This window comes from Humulus lupulus, chromosome 5 (assembly GCF_963169125.1).
Source record: "Humulus lupulus chromosome 5, drHumLupu1.1, whole genome shotgun sequence".
In the NCBI taxonomy this organism is placed as follows: Eukaryota; Viridiplantae; Streptophyta; class Magnoliopsida; order Rosales; family Cannabaceae; genus Humulus; species Humulus lupulus.
The window spans coordinates 169,945,012-169,961,229 of record NC_084797.1 but is presented as its reverse complement, the minus strand read 5'-3'; the positions used below and the strand labels follow the sequence as shown (position 1 = coordinate 169,961,229).

The window sequence follows — 16,218 nt, the reverse complement described above, 5'->3', positions numbered from 1 at the left end:
GACCTACAACCCAAGCTGGAAGAACCATCCCAATTTTTTTGGGTCCAATACTCAAAACACTCAACAACCTTACCCTCCACCTCAGCCACATTATCAACCTTCCCAAAATAAACCACCATATCAACAACAACACTCATACCAACAACCTCCACCTGGATATTATCAACCACAAAATAGACCACCACACCCAATGCCAATGAAACCAGCTGAACCCCAACCTGATGTACTTAACTAATTCATGACTGAAACCAGGGCGTCCATAAGTAGTTTGGACACTCAAATAGGGCAGTTGGCTACTTTAATGTCTAATAGAGCTCAAAAAAATTTGTCTAGCACTACAGAAGTTAATCGTAAAGAATAGTGTCAAGCTATTACTTTGAGGAGTGGAACAAGGTATGAAGGACCAAAGAAGAATCAGTCAGAAGAAGAAGGTCTGAAGGGAAATACACAAGGCAAAGAAGAAGAGAAGTCTAATGAAGAAAAGGTTATTGAAGACCTTAGCTAGGAATAAGAGGTACCACCTGTGAGTATTGAGCATCATGTTAGAATTCCATATCCACAAAGGCTTCGCAAGCATAATTTGGATAAGCAGTTTGCAAAGATTTTAGAGTTGTTCAAGAAGCTACATATTAATATACCGTTCGTAGAAGCATTGGAACAGATGCCCAGCTACGTGAAGTTCATAAAGGAGATTCTGTCTAACAAGAGAAAGATGGTTGAACATGAAACAATAGCGTTAACAGAAGAGTGTAATGCGATTTTGCAAAGGAAACTTCCTCAAAAGTTATGAGATCCTGGTAGTTTTACTATTCCATGCATGATTGGGGAGTTTGAAGGTAAGCATGCACTTTGTGATTTTGGGGGCAAGTATTAATTTAATGCCTTTGTCAGTATTTCGTAGACTTGGTTTGGGTGAAGCTAGGCAAACCACAGTAACATTGCAGCTGGCTGATAGATCTGTGAAGCATCCACGTGGAATTAGAGAAGATGTGTTGGAGAAGGTGGATAAGTTTATATTTCCAGCTTATTTTACAGTTCTTGATATGGAGGAGGATGAGAATGTTCCTATTATCTTAGGGAGGCCATTTTTAGCAACTGGGTAAGCATTGATAGATGTGCAAAAGGGAGAGTTAAGGCTAAGAGTACGAGGGGAAGAAGTAGTATTTAATGTGTTCAAGGCTATGACTTATCCTAAAGCAAGGGATAATTGTTTTTCAGTGGATGTGGTAGAAGAGGTAGTAGGGAGAAGAAAGTCAATTGAAGATCCTCTTGAAATTAGTCTTACAGTTGATGATGTAGATGGTGAGGATAGTGAAGAGGCATTGAGTTATTTGAAGTGGATACAATCATATGAGCTGTGGAAGCATAAAAAGTTTGAAGAATTGGGCAAGGGGCCGTAAAGACCATTACCATCAATTTTGAAGCCACCTGTCTTAGAACTGAAGGCTTTACCGAAACATTTACGCTATGCTTATCTTGGAGAGAAAGAGACTCTTCTGGTCATAGTTTCATCATTTCTTTCAGAAGTAGAGGAGGAGAAGTTGTTGAGGGTGTTAAGGGCTCATAAAACTGCTATAGGGTGGACTCTTGCTGATATAAGACGAATAAGCCCATAGACAGTTATGCACAGAATTCTTATGGAAGATGATGCTCAACGAAGACTTAATCCGACAATGAAAGAATTGGTGAGGACAGAGATATTGATATGGTTAGCTGCGAGAGTGATTTACCCTATTTCTGATAGTGCTTGGGTAAGTCCAGTACAATTAGAACCTAAAAAGAGTGGCATGACTGTGGTGAAGAATGAGAGTAATGAACTGATTCCAACAAGGACTGTGACAGGTTGGAGGATATGTATAGATTACCGGAAGTTGAATAAGGAAACTAGGAAAGATCATTTTCCTTTGCCTTTATTGATCAAATGTTGGATAGGTTGGTGGGGCATAACTACTATTGTTTTCTAGACGGGTACTCAGGTTATCATCAGACTGTAATTACACTGGAGGATCAAGAGAAGACAACGTTTACATGTCCTTATGGTACTTTTGCTTTTAGAAGGATGCAATTCGGCCTATGTAATGCACCAGCCACATTTCAATGGTGTATGATGGTGATATTCTTTGACATGGTTGAGAAAGGGGTTGAGATTTTTATGGATGATTTTTTGGTTTATGGGTCTCCTTTTGACAAGTGTTTGACTAATTTATAAACTTTTTTCCCTCTCTTTTTCTTCTCTTCTTCTCTCTCGATGATTTCGCCGAAGCTATGGCTAAGGGAGCTCGGAAGGGGGGAAAAGCTAAGGGAAAGAGTAATGGCAAGAAGCGAGAACCATCTTCTTCGGATAGAATCATCAAAACGAGGTCCATGGATGAAATCTTAGGAGTACAGGAGTTGGAAATTACAGATGATGTTGAGCTGGAAAATATGCAATCGCAAATGGATACATCTCGAGTAATGCCGGAATCCATGCCTGAATCCACACCAAAGCAAATTGTAATCCGCACGGATCTTGGAAACTGGTTGAATGCATCTGAACAAGCTATGCAGGATGTGTTGTTAGGTAAGCATGCCTCTACCCCGATATTGAAATCTCCTATTATAGAACCATCTGTCTGGTCTACTGGGGAATCGTCAAAAGGAATTCAATCTACTCAAACTCAGGGGAGGAAAATTGGAGTCAAAATTGAACCCGAAGATATTGAGGATGAGATTAATTTCTGGCAGCCTTCCATTGTGTGTTATGTTGTGGGAGCTAATCCCCCGGTGGGTGTCTTAGATGGATTTGTTCAATGGATCTGGAAGGAAAATGTAGATAAAGTAGGAGTGCTTTCACGAGGAATATTCATTATCCGTTTCTGCAACTTGGAATTTCGAGATCGAGTGTTAAATGGAGGCTACTTATTCCTGGGTAAGAAACCGCTGGTGATGAAGCCTTGGAATTCAGTGGATGATTTCACAAAGGAAGATATTACTGTGGTTCCCACTTGGATTCAACTGGGAGGACTGGATATCAAGTATTGGGGTGAGAAATCTCTTTTCAAGATTGTGGGGCAAATTCGGAAGCCAATTCAAGTAGATAATATCACCAAGTATAGAGATAGGCTTCATTATCCATGCATTCTTATTGAGATCAATATGGATCAACAATTTCCAGCCACAATCAGCTTTGTTAATGAGTTTGATCAGGAAATTGATATTCAAGTTGAGTATGAATGGGTTCCAGTTATTTGTAAAAACTGTTCTGGGATTGGGCATGATGCTCAAGTCTGTAGGAAAAAGACTCAAGGGACACAAGTTTGGGTACCTAAAAAGTTGGAAACTGAGAAGAATTCAGAGCCAGTAGTAGATGAGGATGGGTTTCAAAGATCCAACAAAGGAGTCAGGAGGATAGTGGTTTCTGCTCCAACAACAGTTATGGCAAACAAATTTGATATCTTGACTGAGGAGGCAGAGGAAGGAGGAACAAGCAGGTTGAATACAGAAGAGGGGGGAGCTCCCTCTCCAAAGCATGGATAAGATCCTATGTTGGAATGTGAGAGGGATTAACAGCCAACTTAAACATAGAGAGATCAAGAACTTAATCATTTCTAAAAGAGTTGGTCTGGTTAGTCTCTTAGAAACAAAGGTCAAGAATAAGAACATGGGCAACTTATACTCGAGTTTATTTTCTGGTTGGTGTTTCACTACTAATAATCCTTGGATAGACAAAGGAAGAATAATAGTAGCTTGGAATCCGAATATGTATACTGTTGATAGTAGAAGCTGCTCTAGTCAATTCATTCATTGTTTTGCTCGAGCCACTCACATGACAGGAAGTTTTTTCATTACCTTTGTATATGGATTTAATGATGGAAAATTGAGGGAGCAATTGTGGTTGGATATTCAGGCATTAGCTATGAAGATTAATGAGGCTTGGATTATCTTGGGGGACTATAATGAGATCTTGCATCAGAATGAGAGAGCTGGAAAGAAGACTGTTATAAAGCCTTCCTTGAGCCTCAGAGATTGCATGAACCACTGTCAAATGGAAGATTTGAAGTTTTCTGGGTGTTTTTATACATGGGCAAACAAACAAAGGCCTGAGGATCGTGTATACTCCAAAATTGATAGATCTATGGTTAACATCAAATGGACTGAACAATACACAAATTCTGAAGCTGTTTTTCTCCCTGAAGGTATTTTTGATCATAGTCCCATTCTTATTTCTTTCTATTTGGATGTGGAAATTGGGAAACAACCATTTAGGTATTTTAGAATGTGGAAGGAGGCTCCTTCATATGCAACTAAGCTGTGCAATCTCTGGAAACAACCAGTTTCGGGTACTGAAATGTATAAAATTTTCCTGAAGTTAAAAAGGCTTAAACAGGTATTCAGAGATATCAATAGAGAAGGATACCATGATATTCACAAGGCTGAAGTACATGCTAAGCTCCACATGCTAGAAATACAACAAAGTTTGCATCAAGATCCTCTCAATGAATCTTTAATTCAACAGGAGACCTTGGCTAGGGAAGAGTATACCCGGTTTAACAGAGCATATCTGTTATTCTTAGCACAGAAAGCAAAAGCACCTTGGGTGATGAATGGGGATGAAAACACTTCTATTTTCCATGCTTCGTTGAAAATTAGAAGGATTCAAAATCGCATATACTCTATACAATCTGAGCAAGGTAACTGGGTGGATACAGCAGATGGGGTACAGAGAGCTTTTCTAGATTATTATCAGAACTTATTGGGAACTCAAATGCTGAGTAGAAGGAAGGTTTCACAGACCATTGTTGATTTAGGTCCTGGAATTTCTGAGGAACACTCTAGGTTGCTGTCTATTCCGTTTACTGCACAGGAAGTTAAAGAGGCATTATTCTCCATTTCAGGTCTAAAGGCTCCTGGTCCTGATGGATATTGTAGTTTTTTTTTATCAAGATAATTGGGAATTAGTAGGTCCGGAGGTGTGTGCAGCTGTTCTAGATTTCCTAACCACAGGGAAATTACTTAAAGAAATTAATGCTACAACCATCACCCTCATTCCAAAAACCAAATGCCCTGCCAAAGTGAGTGATTTCAGACCAATTTCCTGTTGTAATGTGCTGTATAAAATTGCTTCGAAAATGATATGTGCAAGGTTGAGAAGGGTATTACCAGATTTGATTGAAGAAAACCAAGGAGGATTTGTTCATGGGAGGTACATAGGCCACAACATCATGATCTGTCAAGACCTTGTGCAACACTATGGAAGGAAAGTCAGTAAGCCAAGTTGTTTGCTTAAAGTTGATCTGCAGAAGGCATATGATACAATAAAGTGGGATTTCATAGAGGAAATGCTTGCTGCTTTCAAGTTTCCAAAGAAGCTTATCAACATTATCATGATATGTATTCGAACTCCTAAATTTTCCTTATTGATCAATGGTTCTTTATGTGGTTTTTTTGTAACAAAAAGAGGAATAAGGTAAGGAGATCCATTGTCTCCATTACTGTTTGTATTAGGTATGGAGTACCTCTCTCGAATCATGATTAAAGTAGGTTCTATCTCAGATTATAAATATCATGCTAAGTGCAAATCTTTGAGACTGAACCATTTATGCTTTGCGGATGACCTACTATTGTTTTGCCATGGAGATTTTGTTTCGATTCTATGGATGCTAAGAGGACTCAAACTATTTTCGGGGACTTCTGGCCTAGTACCAAATCAAAGCAAATCTGCATTATACTGTAGTGGTATGGCAGAGTCTGAGGTTAATCGAGTCATAGTAGCTTCAGGATTTGCTAGGAGTCAGTTACCATTCAGATATCTTGGTATTCCAATCTGCTCTAAGAGAATTTCATCAGTGGAGTGTGGCCTTATTTTAGAGAAAATGGTTCATCGAATTAGGCAATGGAGCTCAAGAAACTTATCTTATATGGGCAGAGTCACTCTAATAAATTCAGTTCTCATGTCAATACATTCTTATTGGGCCCAAATCCTGATATTGCCGAAGAAAGTATTGAAGGGCATTGATGCCATTTGTAGAGCATTCCTTTGGAGAGGAATGAGTGACAATGCAGGGCCTGGACTTGTGGCTTGGCATAATATATGTAATGCTAAAACAGGTGGAGGGCTGGGGTTTAAGAGAGTTGTGGATTGGAATATTGCAGCTATAGGGAAATACATATGGGCAATTGCTTCAAAAAAAGATAACCTGTGGGTTAAATGGATACATAACATCTATTTGAAGCGAATGGACTGGTGGGATTACAAAGCTCCCTTGGCTAGCAGCTGGTATTGGAGGAAAATGGTGGCTGTTAAGGATATGTTTAAAGCTAAAATTGATAAGGCATCTTTTGCAGCACTGAAGTTCAGTATCAAAGTAAGTCATGATTTGTTGTTTGATTCTCCTCTCAAAGTGCACTGGGCAAAGTATGTTTGGGAGAGGTTTTCTGTACCAAAACACAGATTTGTCTTCTGGTTAGCCATGATGCAGAGATTGCGCACCAGAATATTCATTCAAAAGTATGATTCCTCCATTGATCCATCATGCTTATTCTGTGGAGATTATAGTGAAGGTGTGCATCACCTATTTTTTGAATGCAAATATTGTAGACAATGTCTAGTACAGGTGAAAGAATGGTTGGGTTGGAAAGTTAAAACAGAGGAATATGGACGCCTACTGCATTGAATTGGGAAAACTAGGAGATGGAGCAGGTTTTGGAAAAGCACTTTGACAACAGTTATTGCTTCTTTGATTTATCATATTTGGAGAGTGAGAAATGACATTCTGTGGTCACAAAAGGTTTGGTCCATAGATCATACAGTCCAAACAGTACAAAGAGATATAAGATTGAGGATATACACTTTAATTTCAAGCAAAGCAAAGTCCTTAGATAAAGATTGGTTTCAGGGAATTTGTCAAAGTAGTTAAATGAGAACATACAAAGGTACTGATGTATAAAAGATAGTTAGTGGGGAGATATATTGGGGAATTGTAGATTGGGAATATATAGACATATATCATACATGGTAGCTTGTACATGAATTGGAGTTTGTACATGAGTTTCTTTTTGAGCAATACAATGATCTTATTTACCAAAAAAAAAAAAGTGTTTGACTAATTTGGAGTTGGTTTTGAGGAGATGTGAAGAATCGCATTTAGTACTTAATTGGGAGAAGTGCCACTTTATGGTGAATGAATGAATTATATTAGGGCACAAGATTTCTAAGAAAGGCATTGAAGTGGATCGGGGCAAGATTTATACGATAGACAATTTGCCACCTCTAGTTTCAGTTATAGGAGCGAGGAGTTTCTTGCGCCATGCAGGATTTTATCGGAGATTTATCAAAGATTTCTCCAAGGTCTCGAAGCTGTTGTCCACCTAGCTAATGAATGGGGTTTCATTTGATTTTGAAGAGAAGTGTCACCAAGCTTTTAAGATACTTAAGGAGAAATTGATTTCGGCACCTATTGTTGTAGCACCTCAATGGGATTTTCCATTTGAATTGATGTGTGATGCCAATGATTTTGCAGTTGGGGCAGTGTTGGGACAAAGAGTTGACAAGGTATTTAGAACGATTTATTATGCAATTCGTACCTTGGATGATGCTCAAATTAATTATGAAACTACGGAGAGGGAGCTGTTGGCCATAGTGTTTGCCTTTGATAAGTTTAGGCCATACTTGATTGGGAATAAGATGGTTGTTTACACAGATCATTTAGCGATAAAATATCTTATGACCAAGAAAGATTCCAAGCCTCGTCTTATTCGGTAGATTTTTTTGTTACAAGAATTTGATGTGGAAATTAAGGATAAGAAGGGTACAGAGAATTTGGTGGTGGATCACTTGTCTAGATTGGAGGTTGATGAGGAGTCTCTTGATAAAGAATTTTAGATTAATGATCCCTACAAGAAAAAATGCTTTTAATAACACCGAAAATGTGTTATCAAAACATACCATAACACTTTTTGATGTGTTAAGACCGACTATGTTATCATAGGTCAGGGTACTTTACATAACACTTTATCATTGTTATACAGATGTGTTATTATACTGTCAACGATAACACACTTTCTGTGTTATTTTAATAAATAGATAATTGTTTAATTATATTATTTATAGTCAATTATATAACACATTTCAATACTTATAAATTTTTGTTATACTACATTTTAGTATAACACATTTTTTGTGTTATACTACACTTTAGTATAACACATTATTTGTGTTATATAATGAAGCTTGCATAACAAAATTCTTTACATAAAAAGTGTTATTGTAATAGATATTATAACACATTTTTCGTATTATTTTAATATTTAGATAAGTTTAAATTCTCATTATATATTCATTTATATAACACTAATTTATTCTATTATATATATATTTTTTTATATAATTAAAATTCGCTTTCTAATATATACTAACATCATCAAATGAACTTGATTTTCCAATAACAAAAAGTAAAAACATTCAACATTGTATTAACAATCCACAAATTAGTTTAAAGCATTTAACACTATCATCAACAACAAAATGTTCTTTAAGTATTCAAGTAGTCTTAAATATTCAACATATTGAAAAGTTACTACTTTCAGCACAAAATATTGAAGAGTTTAATTTTTTACATAATAACACGTCAAAATTTGAGTAGTTGCACACTCATACAGTACTATTTGATAGGGAAAAAACATGCAATTGAAGTTGCTTCATTGTACCAGCCACAATGATCTGATCTGATCTTCCAATTCTAGAAAAACCAACACACTCCGTATCTTCATTGCAGACTGAAACGCAACATAATACAACAACATTCAATGTTAAATTGATAAACTAAGTCTGATTTAGTTCTTTGAAATTCAAAGTTAAGACATGAGTGAGTCATAGAGTAATAGTAGTAGTTATCATTACCAGATTCTACTTTTTCTTGCACAACTTCCAGGAGCTGCTCAACTTTCAAGAAAACTTTAATATTATTATGGTTGTGGCCCTTTGGAGTGGCAGATCAGTGGCCTTAAGTTCAGCATCCTTTCTTTCAAACATATCCTTGCTGCTCCCCACCCTAACTCACTATTTCCTATTTATTTTATTCAAAAAAATTCAAAATTGAATCAGAATTAGAAAAGTGCCAGAATCAGAATTCAAAAGAGCAAAGGCAGAAAAACTAATCCAAGAACTTAACCATCTTGAAGTTCAGATTACAAAAACACTAAACATACAAGTGAGCACTTTAAATCGCCAATCCTATTTGCTTATAATGTCTATATAGCTAGTACTTTTGGTCTAATTTTCTTTTCTTCATCTTCTTTTTATTTTTATGTACAGTCAAAACAAATAAGGGAACTTGATCTTGTTAATATACATCTGCAACTTGAGACACATAACCATATTCAATCCATACTGCTTTAGAGGTGAGAGAAGTTGAATTAAAAAGTCTACAAGAAGTCCTAGATAGGCTTAGTTTAGAAAAAGTTCAAGCAAGTTTATTTATTCTCTAGAGCCACAAACAGAGAAAAACTAGGTGTTTTATATAGGAGCATTAATTTAAAAATCCAATCCTAGGAAGCCACAAACAAAGAAAAACTCAGAACCTGCATGCATAGGAAGATCATGAAATTTCTAGGAAGTACGAAGCATAAATGTAGAAAGATAGCTCTGACGTACTGAATTGTTCAGAAAATAAAAGTGTTACTCAATTATCAACACATAAAAAGTATAGAACAAAAAGATTCAATTGCTACTGCAAAAGCAGAAAACATAGAAACAAATGACCAAAACTCCAGACAAGAGAACTGCATGTACCATTAAACACCATTCTATATATAAAGAGCAGGTTAATTGCTAAGGCAATTGCTGAACCAGCTGTAACATACACAGCACAAAGTTCGTACACACAAAGAAGAGCAACAGCTAAAAGTAAAAGAACAACAACAGCTCTTGTAGATCAGTTTCAAGCAACTTGTTGATCACAAATCACCCTAAGATTCAATTCTATTATCTATAAAGTCAACATTTCGAATTGGAAAAAATAATAAAATGGTGTCTATAATTATGCCAAAGAAGCAGAAAAATCATGTATTAACTTTAGTTTGTCAAATGAGGTTCAGATCATCTTGTGTCTGATTTCAGCCTCTAATAAAGTTCTTCCATTATATTATAAATCGAAGTTCATTGAAGCATAACACAACCAAAAAATCTTACGTCTTGATCATTCACCTTGTGACAGACAACAAAGAAATTAGTTACACTTCCTTCAAGAAGCCGATTGCCGTCATTTGACAACAAAAGGTCAGTTGCCGAGGGAGGTTTTAGTTTCTCCAAAGACTTTCTCACCCTGTAAAGGGAACAACACAATTCCCATATGACAATAAATTATGAAGCAATATAAAGGCCTTAATTACAAATTAGACTACTATTCCATTAGTAATGGGAATTCTCTTTGTATTTCAAACCCTTTTACCTTCAACGGAACAATAACATGCCCCAAAATATAACATAAAACATGTCACTTTTGCCAACAAAAAAAAAAAAAGTTCAGCTATTAAAGATGAGAATCCTGAAATCTAGTGAACTAACCTTACCCAATTGAGTGAACTAGCGAAGACTTTTTTTTTCCTACAAAAATTGAAAATGATAACTCAAAACGGGTCTATTTCATAAGTCGATTATATTTTAATATTAAAAAAAATTGGCAGTAAGAATAGCCAATTAAAAATATATAGCTTCCCTAGAGTATTTTAGTGGCAAACTTAAATGTAGTCAAAGCTCAAAGGCCTCCAAACATAAGCAATATCACCACAAATAGAATATAGATTAATATGAGGAAAGCATCAAAGGATTTAAACAAAATTTGGGTCACGACTTGATTATCACAATTTCCAAGTCCGAGAGCTAAATTAGAAACCAGACCAGAATTTCATTCAAAATCACGAATTAATTATTTGATCATACAGTGTGTTAAAAATCGGAATAACCTTGAAATGGTCTCTTCGTTCTTCTTCTGGCCATCCTTATGAGCTTTCTCTCTGATTTGTTGAAGCGCAGAAATGATGCCTTTGATATCGCTAAGTACAAACAATCAAAGCACCATTAAGGGGAGGTAAGCCTGGGCTTGTGGAATCTAGGCCCTCGCTTGGTGCACACTCGGGGCTCTACAACAGAACAGGTGCAGAATCGCGCATGGTGGTGGCCTGCGAATGGAAAATCGCACTAGGTCGAAGGCACGCAGAGGTGGGCTCGCACCTGGGGTCACTTGGTTCGGGGGTTGGGTTCACAGGTGCCTGAGATTTGGAGCTTGGCTCGAAGAAAAAGGGTTGTGAGGATGGTGGTTAGGTGGTTGGAGCTAAGGGTGATGGTGGTTACGGGAGTGGCAGCTAGGGCGAAGGGAAGAGAAAAAGATGAGAAGGAGAAGGATAATGAGAAGGAGAAAGAGATGGTGGTTATGGGAGTAGGTTTGTTTTTTTTTATATATTTTATTTCTATTACTTTAAAACTTTTTTTTAAATAGTATATATTATAATACATTTTCAAAAGACTTATAATTATGTGTTGTGGAATGTAGTTTTTGGTGTAGTGGATGCTTTTCCTGATGAGCAGTTGTTTGAAGTAAGTGTTTGTAAAGATGTTCCATGGTTTGTAGACTATGTTAATTTTTTGGCTGCAAAGGTTATACCTCCTGAGATGACAAGGCAACAATTGAAGAAATTCTATTCGGAGGTGAAGCACTATTACTGGGAGGAGCCTATTATGTATAAACATTGTCCTGATCAAGTTATTAGAAGATGTGTGCCCGAGGAGGAGATGTTGTCAAGCTTGACTCATTGTCATAAGTTGCATTGTGGCGGTCATTTTGGAGGAACAAGAACAACCGCGAAAGTTTTGCAGAGTGGGTTTTACTAGCCTACATTATTTAAAGATGCTAATGCCTTTGTCAAAAGTTGTGATCATTGTCAACGAACTGGGAATATATCAAGAAGAGATCAAATGCCAATGACTGGTATTTTGGAAGTCAAGTTGTTTGACGTATGGGGAATAGACTTTATGGGACCTTTCCCATCATCGTATAATAACAAGTACATTTTACTTGTGGTGGACTATGTTTCTAAATGGGTAGAAGGTGAAGAAACTCCTACTTGTGATGGGAAAGAGGTACTTAGATTCCTTCACAAAAATATCTTCACTCGGTTCGGCACCCCAGAGCAATTATTAGTGATCGGGGAAGTTATTTTTGCAACAAGTCGTTCACTGCTCTTTGTGCTCGCTACGGTGTTCATCATCAGAAGGCGTTGTTTTATCATCCAATTGCAAATGGTCAAGCCGAGGTGTCAAATAGGGAGATTAAAGGTATCTTGGAAAAGATTGTAAATACATTAAGGAAAGATTGGTTAAACAAGCTCGATGATTCACTTTGGGCTTATCTCACTGCATTCAAAACTCTGATTGGTATGTCACCATATTGATTGGTGTTTGGTAAGGCATGCCACTTACCAGTGGAACTTGAGCACAGAGCTTACTGGGCTGTGAAAAAGTTAAACATTGATCTCTTTATGGCGGGACAAAATAGGCTTATGGAGTTAAACGAGCTTGATGAATTCCAAAATGAAGCTTATGAGAATGCGAGGATTTATAAAGAGAAGTCAAAGGCCTTTCATGATAAGCGGATATTGAGGAAGGATTTTCAACCAGGAGATAAAGTTCTACTATTTAATTCAAGACTTAAGCTTTTTCCTGGTAAATTGAACTCAAGATGGTTAGGACCGTACACGGTAGTTGCTTCACTTCCTTATGGAGCAGTGCAAGTTCATAGTGAGATGACGGGACACTTGGTGAATGGTCAGAGATTGAAGCATTATTTGAAAGGCCCGGTGGAAAAATGCAAATCCATGGTCATTTTGGAACCAATCTGAATTGAATACAAACAAGAGTCTGGCTAAAAGACGTTAAAGACAGCGCTCTTAGGAGGCATTCCTAAGTTTATTTTTATTTCTTTTGTATTTTCAGTTTATGCTATTTGTTTTTGTTTGGTTTGGAACAATGTTTAGGGAATTTGTTTTAGTGATTATTTTTAGTTTTAATTAGAAACATTTTGATGTATTGTATGAACCGTGAAAAATGTGAAAAAACACAAGAGTTTACAAGACAAAGGTTAGAAAAATGTTATTTTCTGAGGCAATAGCGCTACAGCGCTGAGAAGGTTGCGCTACGACGCTATTTACAGAGAAGATGAATTTTTTTGTCAAGGTAGTAGCGCTACAGCACTAAGCAGGAGGCGCTACAGCACTATTCTCGGATTGAAAAAGGCATGTTGAAACGACAAGTACCACTACGGCGCTGCTTAAATAGCGCTATACCCAGAACCCAAATATGCCCAGAAAACCCTAGTAGCGCTACAACGTTCTATCCAAGTTTTTTTTAAAAGAGTTGAATTTCGAGACTTCTTCTTCCAAACCCTCATTTTCTCTTCTCCCTTTCTTATTCTATCTATCCCAACACCCCAAAACCTCCATAGATCTTCCATTATAGCTTCTTTCCATAAAATATCATCTCTTCCACTTATTTTTTCATTTTCTCTTCTATCTCAGCCTTTTTGTCCATTAGTCAAATTCTTACCTCTAAAATCCATTTCAATGTTCAAATTCCATTTGGAACCCTAAAAATTCAGAGTTTTAATTTCTTGAAGAAGATTAAAATTTTAAAGGGGCTTTACTCAATCAAGCACAAGGAAGACCATTTCAAGGGTTAGTAAGTGTTTTCATTCCCATTTATTTCAAGATTTTTGCTGCATTTGGGGGTTGGGTGCATGTGTTGCTTGCTTTTGGTGGAATTTAGTTTTTGCTGCTGAGATTTGGAGAATTTGGGAGTTGTGTTCGGTGAAATTGAATTTATAAGGTGGTTGTGAAGAAGGAAAGTGTTTATTTTAAGGGAAGGTGCTGTAAAAAAAATTCTAGGTTTTGGTGTTGTTGAGAGTGTAGACAATGGCTCCTAAAAGTAGAGTGGGAAGGTCTAAGGTTAAGGGAAAAGGCCAAGCTTCTGCTTCCCAACAAAGGGATGATAGCTCGAAGCAAGAGTATGATGAAACTAGGTTTATAAAATTTTCAAACTCAAGAGCGGTATGAAAAGTTTGTGTGAAAAACCTTGATCCCAGAAAGAGAAGTAGAATATCAATCTGACCCTTTTGATCATCAGATTTTTGAGTTAGTTAGATCTAATCTCGCGGCTCGGAAGTGGGACAATTTTGTTACAAAATTGGCGCAGGCAAATGTATCATTGGTTTATGAGTTCTATGCGAATTTAAGAGCTAAAAACAATGATAAAGTTTTTGTTAGAGGTAAGCGAGTCCATTTCACTGCCGAATCCATTAATAAGGTTTTCAATGTGCTGCATATAAAAGAGCAAGAGGAGGAATATACAAGATTTTTGAAGGGATATATAGATTATAATGTTGTGGCTGAAAAGTTATGTTTTGAAGGTGCTCCTTGGAATTTATCTGGCTCTTTACCTAAGAGTATCATGTCATGTAAATTGAATATTGAAGCCATATTTTAGGCTTTCTTTGCTTGTGCTCGGTTCATGCCAATAAGTCATGTGTCTGACATGACTAAGGATCAAGTACTCCTGATGTATGCATTGATGATAGGGATGACTATTAATATGGGTTCATGGATTAAAGAAAATATAGAGTTCATTGAAAAGGGTCATACCAACGGAGGTTTGGGCCATGGATCTGTCATCACAATGTTATGCTATAAGGCTGGAGTTCCTAAGTTAGTTACTGATATTTATAAGTCGTTGCAGCAACCTTTGTCGATTACTTTGAAGAAGGATTATCCCGAACCTACACTATATGTGCCACAGGCTAGGAAATATGGTAAACATTGTGTGGAAACGAAGGTGGAAGAAGAAGCTGATCCGGTGTTGCTGGGGGGTAGTAGTGACCATAGCATGAAGAACACCAGTGATAAGTTGGATTATCTTATCCAATAGAATCAGTATATGGTTCAGCAGCAGCACATGATGAATCAATACATGGGCCAACGTTACGAATACGAGGTGAACCATGTGGCTCGCTTAAACAACTTGGTGAGACAGTGGTCTTTAAATGAGGCGGGCCAAACTTATTTTGCTCTACCACCACCGTATCCACCGTATTCTCCGTTTTACTCTTCGCCTCCGCCTCAGTCATTTGCTGGATTTCCAGAACCATAGCCGCCGCCGTCTCAACCTTTCGAGGGACCTTCGTCCCAGCCGCGACGACCGCCGTACTAATGTGGCTAGTCAGGTAAGTCTCTATTCTCATTCTATCTGTACTTTAACATTGAGGATAATGTTCGGTTTTAAGTATGGGGGTGAGATTTATTTCTGGTGTTCTTTGATGCGTTTGCGTTTTACGGTTTGTTTATTTTAATTTTCGTAAGTTGTTTGTTTTGAGTCATGTTTTAGAGTGTAAATTAAGTTGATAATTATTACCATTTTAATATGATTGACTATTTTGTAGTATAATGCAAAGGAAAAATTGATGTGCTTTTAAAAACAAGTTGTGTGCTTGGTTAGATTACTTTGTTTTTGCACTATGATCTGTTGACATTAGAGATATATCATAAATTGCAAATGTTATAATTGAGTTATTTTATGCATGTCAAATTTGGATTGTGGATTGAAAAGATTGAAATAAATTCTAGAACCTGCTCGCTTACTATTTGAGATGAAATTTGAAACAATGCACATTTTGGGGAAATGATATAGGCATTTTTTTTGGACTAGTTATGCATTTCAAGTTAACCCTATTAAATTTTATCCTTAGTCAACCCTTTGGAGCCTTACAACTATTTTCTTGTTAACACATTATTTTGGGCCTACCTGTGAATTGGATTACCATTTACTCTTTTTGACCCATACCATGAGCATGGAAATTATTATATGAGGGGAATGAATGTGTAATGGGATGTTTATATTATGTGTTATTCAGAAAATTACTTGTGATTGAGAAAAAATTAAAGAAAGAAAAGGAAAAGAAAGTGAAAAATGATTATACTCCCAAACAATTATCTATAGAAAAAGCAAAGTTTGGGGGAGTGTATTGGAAAAAAATATATATTCTCAATCATTGTGAAGAAAAAGGGGTAACAAGGGACGAGTGGTGTGAAATTTCAGAGAAAGTTTGTTTAGTTAGGATGCTTGTGGTATGATTAAGCCTAAAAATGCCTCTTTATCTACCTATACCTAAGCCTTTTATTACAACCCTTATAAAGTCT

The 16,218-nt window shown here is 36.8% G+C and overlaps 1 protein-coding gene across 1 annotated transcript; it reads left to right on the top strand.

The window, feature by feature from the left end:
• Positions 1-3,640: 3,640 nt before the first annotated feature.
• On the top strand, positions 3,641-4,927 carry LOC133779675 (uncharacterized). Its single transcript, XM_062219606.1, has one exon. The coding sequence runs from the start codon at positions 3,641-3,643 to the stop codon at positions 4,925-4,927; it is 1,287 nt and encodes a 428-aa protein (XP_062075590.1).
• The last annotated feature ends 11,291 nt before the right edge of the window (positions 4,928-16,218 follow it).